The sequence below is a fragment of the Arachis ipaensis genome, chromosome B4 (assembly GCF_059453495.1).
Source record: "Arachis ipaensis isolate K30076 ecotype BB chromosome B4, ASM5945349v1, whole genome shotgun sequence".
Taxonomy (NCBI): domain Eukaryota; kingdom Viridiplantae; phylum Streptophyta; class Magnoliopsida; order Fabales; family Fabaceae; genus Arachis; species Arachis ipaensis.
In genome coordinates this window covers 104,608,362-104,615,218 of record NC_142439.1, presented here as the reverse complement: position 1 = coordinate 104,615,218, position 6,857 = coordinate 104,608,362, and the positions used below count along the sequence as shown (strand labels likewise).

Below are 6,857 nucleotides of genomic sequence, written 5' to 3'. Positions count from 1 at the left end.
CATCGCTGTTGAGTTCACCAAGAAGAAGGACGATGAAGACAATGAGTTCGGGAGAGAGGAATTGAGGGAGAAGACCACGTCGGAGTAGGAGCTGCCTCTATTTCCCCTTCTTCTTCTTCTTCCCTTCCGCATTCTTTCTCCCTCTCGTCGGTTTTCTTTTCTTTTTTTTTTCTTTTTTTATTTTATAATTTTTTTATTTAGGGGTAATTTGATAATAAAATTTAAAATTTTGGTAAAAAGGACGATTTTAAAACCAAGTTAAACCTTAGGAACAATTTTGTATGCAAAAAAAGGTTGGAGACAAATTTTTCGACCTATATCTTAAAGATCAAAATCATACTTAACTCTTACTTTTACTATCATCAAACTCAAGAAAAAAAAAAAAGAAGCGAGTCTAACCGAAACAAAAAGGGTTTTTTTTTTTTTTTGTCAAGGAAAAAGGGTTTCTAATACAACACTTAAATCAATACGTTCATGTCCAAAAAAAAAAAAAAACAAGAAAACAATAGGTCTATCGACCAAAAAGGAATATTATACACTGAAAATATAAAAATTTATATAATATTATCCATTATCCAATTAAATTTATATGTTTAGATAATTATTTAGTTTGGGTTCTTTCTTTTATACACTGTAGGGGAAGAATGAATTTTCTCTACATATTGATTTGTTATCACAAATATTTGAAAGAAAACAGAAAAAATAATAAACAAGACAACATTTTATGAATGAATGATTGCAAAATGATCTGAAGTAAAGATTTGTTTCCTCCATGAAGAAGGATAGAATAATGAAAATCAACGGTAAGAAGACAAAATGATCTAGAAAATTTGAATTGGACTGAAAAAAAAAATTGTGTAATCATTAAAGGATCAATTGCCGCGTATTCAGGAATACCATATGGAATGTTTGTTTCCTTTTCAATCTTGTTCCCCTTCATGAATTTTAGTTTATTTTTATTTTTATTTGGCCATTTTTTTATTTGATGATTGCTACTGTACGATTATTAATTTATACGTATCGGTACGAGATAAAAAATGGACAAATAAAAATTTGTCACGTGGATTATATTTATCTACATCAATATTTATTTTTTATTTATTTTTTAAAAAATATTATATTACTGTATATACAAAAATACCCTCATTAATAATTTAAAAAAACAAATATATCCTTTTAAATATTTTTGTTAAATAATTAAATAATCCTTTTTATTTCTATCACAAAAATACCCTTCTTCAATAACAATTAAAATAAAATTCAAATCATCAAATTATTTAAAAAAAAAAATCAATTAACCTTAAAAATAATTCCAATTTCAAACAAATTTGTTATCGTTTGTTCTTGTTCTTTATCCTAATTCATTGTTCTTGTTCTTTACCCTAACTTACCCAGAAAAATCAATTCTCCCAGTCCTCTTCTCCTTCTTGCTCGTTGGTTGCTTTCCCAACCTGTTTTCGTTGCGTGCTCCCCTGCTTCACGCCATCCGGTTATGGCCCGTGTCCTGCCTTGTTCCGCCTTCGTTGCCCTGCCTCGCACTGGCAGGCTGTCGCCGCCCTCCCTCGTGCCGTTGGACTATCGATGCCTTGCCCGCTACCTTGCCTCACGTCGTCTAAGGTATATTAGCTTTTTTGTTATTGATTCACAAGGTATATTGGCTTCTCTGTAAACACAAAATCTGAATGTTCAGTTTGTGAACATCAATGGATGGGGGTGATAGGGAGATAAACCTTTCACATTGATGTGGTTCTTACAAATTTTGTACTGGGTTGCTTTTGTTCTAATAAGAATGGTATATTTCCTATGCTCGAGTCTTGCAATGTTCAAACTTGAAAAAAGATGACACTCTTAGCATTGAGAATATTTTAGCAAAAGCATTGTTAGATTCACCCAATGAAAAAGAGAATAGAATCACAACAGTTGATCCACTTGCTTCAAACACTTGGGAAAAGGTGCATTTTGATCAATTATTTACCCATTTTCATAAATAGCTTATGTGATTGGAATGAAGTGAGGTTGATACCTAGCAAACTTGTAGCAAAAATTCTACCTTTGCTTTGAACTCGTTTGGCATAGCTAATTTTATGATATGTTATAGTATAAGATAACATTATTTTTCATTATCACTATAATTATAATTATATACCTATGATATCACTACCTCTAGTTTGCTTTGCTATATTTTACTCTTGTTTTCCCAAAAAAAAAATGCAAACAAATTTATACTGTTATTGTCTAGTAAATTAATTTTCCTGCCTCTATTTGTTCATATTTCAATACTGAGTATTATATTCATTAATATATGGTGTGCCATGATAAACTGCAATGCGCTGCCAAAAAATTTTAATTCATTGTTTGAATGTATTGGGAAGCTAATGGGACAGGGCCTGAGCTCTTGTTCGTTTGATGAACTCGTTGATTTAATGGTTTTCCCTTAATTATGCTATATTAGTATATCTTTTATGACAAAATTATAATGCTAATTACCTAATTCCATTTCAATTTCAAGAGGCCAACAAGAGTGGTAACAACTGGTTACCTCTACCATGGGCAATTGTTGCCTTGCTTATTCTGGGATTTAACGAGTTTATGACACTTCTAAGGTGAGTGTTAACTTTATAATGTGCAAATATATAATGTGTTACTGTTAAACTTGTGTTCACGTAAATACCACTCTACTCCATCTACGTAATGTAATTGGTCTAACCCAAGTTTGTTATTCTATGGCAGAAATCCTTTATATTTGATTCTCATTTTTATTGGTTATCTTGTCATTAAAGCCCTAAGCCCTATGGGTGCAACATGAGGTCGCGGGTGATTTTTGCCATGGTGCAGTGAGCATCTCTAGAATGACCATTGATTAGTAGCAAGTTCATTAATCTAATATAGCTAATGACTTTAGTTGCACACACTAATAGCAATTCTGTGCAATTTCATATGACATTTAGTATATAAATTTTAGTATATAGATGCATATGGCTTGTGGAGTCTAACCAAGTTTGCATATGCCTTTTTTTTCAGCTAGGTGGACTCCTATCCTTCTATCAAACTTCTTCCAACTATAATGAACCTTATGAGAAAGCTAGCAGAGGAGGGGGTTCCTCAAACTAACAATCCCCGGCCGCCATATCCATCAACAAGTAATCAAACTGCTGGTAGCACTGTGTCATCTACTGCTTCATCGAAGGTAACTTTTTTGGGACATGGAACCGAGTACACCGCTTCATCAAAAGAAGAATAGGGAAAGAAACTCATCTTTATGGCAGTGCCAAATCTTATGTTGAGGTGTGATAGCAATCCAATGCTGGTTTGTGACAATTCAAATATTCAATGCATTAATAAGCATGAGTATTTATGCAAATGCAACATACAATTTTATTTTATTTTATTTTGTTACGATTAACCTACCCATTGAAATAGATATATTTTTTCCAATTCAGGTTCTTTGGTTAGTTGGAGGAGCAAGGTTATTCTACCTAATTTTTTATGGCCTTGCATGTATTCAAATTTTTTTTGTTAAGAGTTGCATGGGTTCTCTAAATGTAAATGGTATATCACGTTAACGCAAAATAACAATTTTCTGCTATATGATTACTCAGAAATAACTTAATAATAATATTTATCAATCGTGCCAATTATTAATTCATAAATCATAATTTTATATTCTAGTTGGGTGCATGCCAGAAGTGTGTTCATTTTTCAACTAACTCACAGGAATTGACTGCTAATCTGTCTAATTACACATTATGTTGTGACAAAAATTCTCAATTTAGCATCATATGTAAGGCTGGTTCCATAAAATTTGTGGTCCAGCTTCACCAAAAAAAAAAAAATTGGTGTCCAGCATTACCCCATCATAAATGCAAATAAGCTAACAGTTGTAGATGAATTCACATCCTATATCCTAATTGGCTAACTAACCAGTACATATGATTTGTATGGATTATGGAATCATCATGCTAATGATGTATGATTCATGGGATGTATGAGGAAGTAAAGTAACAATTGGCAGGAACTAATTAATTTAAGTGAAGTTAAACTCAATCATCTTATATAATGTTATGTGACTTTAATTTGAAGATATATGGAAATGCATGGAGACTGGGAGAGGAAGAATCTTTATACAAGTTCAGCGTGATATTATATTATTATTCCAATAATAAAAGAATAAATTGTTAGTTAAGAACGAGGAGTGTGGTTGTTTGTCATGAATTATATTTCTTCTCTTGGTAGCAATTAATACATCTTTTTATTTATTAACTATGTAGAATAATATTAAATATGAGATTATTTTAGATGATAAATTACTTAAATTCAAACTAAGCCATGAAAGTAAAAATGAATTTATTTTCTAATTGACGAGTGCGAGCTCATAGAAGAATGTTGTTATTGTCTGGTAGTTTGCGAAGAGAAATGGAATAGGAACAAGAGTCAGCTTCCATTCATTTGCAGAGTAAGATAATTCACTAATGGAGGTAACTATGAACATAGGTACAACTAGGTATTTTACTATGTCCACAAAGAGATCAAGAATGAGTTGAATGAAGTTGTCCAATGCTCTATTCCACGGGAATTTCTTCACCGGCTCGAGTGAACTGTTCCAAAGCTTTTGTGCGTGGTAATTGGTTCAATTTTATCTTCCCATGGTCATCTGACGAGATCTTTGGGCATGTTATCAAAGAAGAACAAATGTCTTAACACTTAAATTCTTCTAAACAAAGCATGATGAAGCCTACACAGTACAAAGAAGAGTTTTCAACAGATAAAGCCAATGCCTTAGCTAATTGTACCGTAAACTGCAAAAAGAAATAATTTCTAAATAGAGTGTAAATTTTATCAAAGATTCATAATGTTAAAACCAAATAATAACTGGTACTTTTTAGATTCGATTAATTCCATAATACACAATCACAAACAAAGAAAGAAATAATATATGTAAATAGTTATTTACACTAATCATTTGATTAGTGTAAACTGTTAAAACAGAATGACCGAATTCAAAAGTGTAAATTAAGCCCTTTATTTTTCTTTTTTCAAATATGCATACTGAATAACTTTCATTCAGATTACAAAATAATATGAACACTATAGTAAGAAAAGAAGCTCTACCAGCAACGGAAACAATTGGTTTTGTAAATTACGCCTTAGTTCCTATTCCTTTAAATTTGCCCATTATAAAGCTAACACTCACCTTATAAAGTGTCATAAACTCGTTAAATCCCAGAATAAGCAAGGCAACAATTACCCATGGTGAAGGTAATCAGTTGTTACCACTCTTGTTGGCCTCCTGAAATTGAAATGAAATTAGGCAATTAGCATTATAATTTTGTCATAATAGATACACCAATATAGCATAATCAAGGGAAAACCATTAAGTCAACGAGTTCATCAAATGAACAAGAGCTCAGGCCTGTCCCATTAGCTTCCTAACACATTCAAACAATAAATCAAAATTTCTTGGCAGCGCATTGCAGTTCATCATGGCACACCATATATTAATGAATATAATACTCAGTATTAAAATATGAACAACTAGAGGCACGAAAATTAATTTACCAGACAATACAGTATAAATTTGTTTGCATTTTTTTTTTTTTGGGAAAAGAAAGAGTGAAATATAGTAGAGCAAACTAGAGGCAGTGATATCATAGGTATATAATTATAATTATAGTGATAATGAAAAATAATTTTATTATCTTATAATATAATATATCATAAAATTAGCTATGCCAAATGAGTTCCAAGCAAAGCTAGAATTTTTACTGCAAGTTTATTAGGTATCAACCTCACTTCATTCCAATCACAGAAGCTATTCGGGAAAATGGGTAAACAATTGATCAAAATGTACCTTTTCCCAAGTGCTTGAAGCCAGTGGATTAACTGTTGTGATTTTCTTCTCTTTTTTATTCGGTGAATCTAACAATGCTTTTGCTAAAATATTCTCAATGCTAAGAGTGTCATCTTTTTCCAAGTTTGAACACTGCAAGACCCAAACATAGGAAATATACCATTCTTATTACAATAGAATCAACTCAGTACAAAATTTGTAAGAACCTCATCATTGTGAAAGTTTTATCTCCCTATCAATCCCATATCTATTGATTTCCACAACTGAAAATTTGGATTTTGTGTTTACAGAAAAGCCAATATACCTCGTGAATCAATAACAAAAAAGCTAATATACCTTAGACGACGTGAGGCAAGGCATCGACAGCCCAACGGTGCGAGACAGGACGGCGAAGGCGGAGCATGGGCGATAACAGGACGGCGCGAAGCAGGGGAGCACGCAGTGGAGACAGGTTGGGGAAGCAAGTAAGCAACCAACGAGTAAGGAGAGGGAGAAGAGGACTGCGAGAATTGATTTTTCTGGGTGGGTTATGTTAAACAAGAACAATGAGTTAGGGTAAAGAACACAGATAACAGATTTGTTTGAAATTGGAATTATTTTTAAGGTTAATTGATTTTTATTTTTCTTTTTTAAAATAATTTGATGATTTGAATTTTATTTTAGTTGTTATTGAAGAAGGGTATTTCTGTGATAGAAATAAAAAAATTATTTAATTATTTAACAAAAATATTTAAAAAGATATATTTGTCTTTTAAAATTATTAATGAGAATATTTTTGTATATATAATAATATAATATTTTTTAAAAAATAAATATTGATGTAAATAAATATAATCTATATGACAAATTTTTATTTGTCCATTTTTTATCTCGTACCGTATAAATTAGTAAACGTACCGTAGCAATCACCCACGTTCATTCGTTGTGTGAATTTTTTCATTTCTGCTTCCGCGTCATCTTCACCGTTTGTGGCCTAGATTGATCTATTGCTAGTCCTAGTGATCAAAAG

At 31.6% G+C, this 6,857-nt stretch overlaps 1 protein-coding gene and 1 long non-coding RNA gene across 5 annotated transcripts; one reads left to right on the top strand and one right to left on the bottom strand.

Annotated features, from left to right (window-relative positions):
• The first annotated feature begins 1,303 nt into the window (after positions 1–1,303).
• LOC110271132 (uncharacterized) lies at positions 1,304–3,728 on the top strand. Of its 2 annotated transcripts, XR_015880717.1 has the most exons (4): positions 1,305–1,617; positions 2,510–2,603; positions 3,022–3,285; positions 3,441–3,728. It is a non-coding gene; the product is annotated as an uncharacterized LOC110271132 (long non-coding RNA). The 2 variants fall into 2 exon arrangements; XR_015880716.1 differs by lacking the exon at positions 3,441–3,728 and having other exon boundaries at positions 1,304–1,617; positions 3,022–3,439.
• Positions 3,729–4,549: 821 nt separating this feature from the next.
• On the bottom strand, positions 4,550–6,857 carry LOC107637909 (uncharacterized). 3 transcript variants are annotated; one of them, XR_015881171.1, is made up of 5 exons: positions 6,746–6,857; positions 6,185–6,366; positions 5,849–5,980; positions 5,192–5,287; positions 4,550–4,661 (listed from the first exon to the last, which is right to left on the bottom strand). XR_015881171.1 is itself a non-coding variant. In XM_088485483.1 (4 exons), the coding sequence occupies exons 1-4, from the start codon at positions 6,786–6,788 to the stop codon at positions 5,261–5,263; spliced, it is 384 nt and encodes a 127-aa protein (XP_088341609.1). In that variant the 5' UTR covers positions 6,789–6,857; the 3' UTR covers positions 5,133–5,260. The 3 variants fall into 3 exon arrangements, 1 of the variants encoding a protein (XP_088341609.1); XR_001619609.3 differs by having other exon boundaries at positions 4,595–4,732; XM_088485483.1 differs by lacking the exon at positions 4,550–4,661 and having other exon boundaries at positions 5,133–5,287.

Coding starts and splice junctions, on each gene's coding strand:
- LOC107637909 (XM_088485483.1), bottom strand. CDS start 6,788: ATGAAAAAATTCACACAACGAATGAACGTGGGTGATTGCTACG. Junction 6,367..6,745: donor GAACGTGGGTGATTGCTACG/GTACGTTTACTA, acceptor TAACCCACCCAG/AAAAATCAATTCTCGCAGTC. Junction 5,981..6,184: donor CTTGCCTCACGTCGTCTAAG/GTATATTAGCTT, acceptor TGGGTCTTGCAG/TGTTCAAACTTGGAAAAAGA.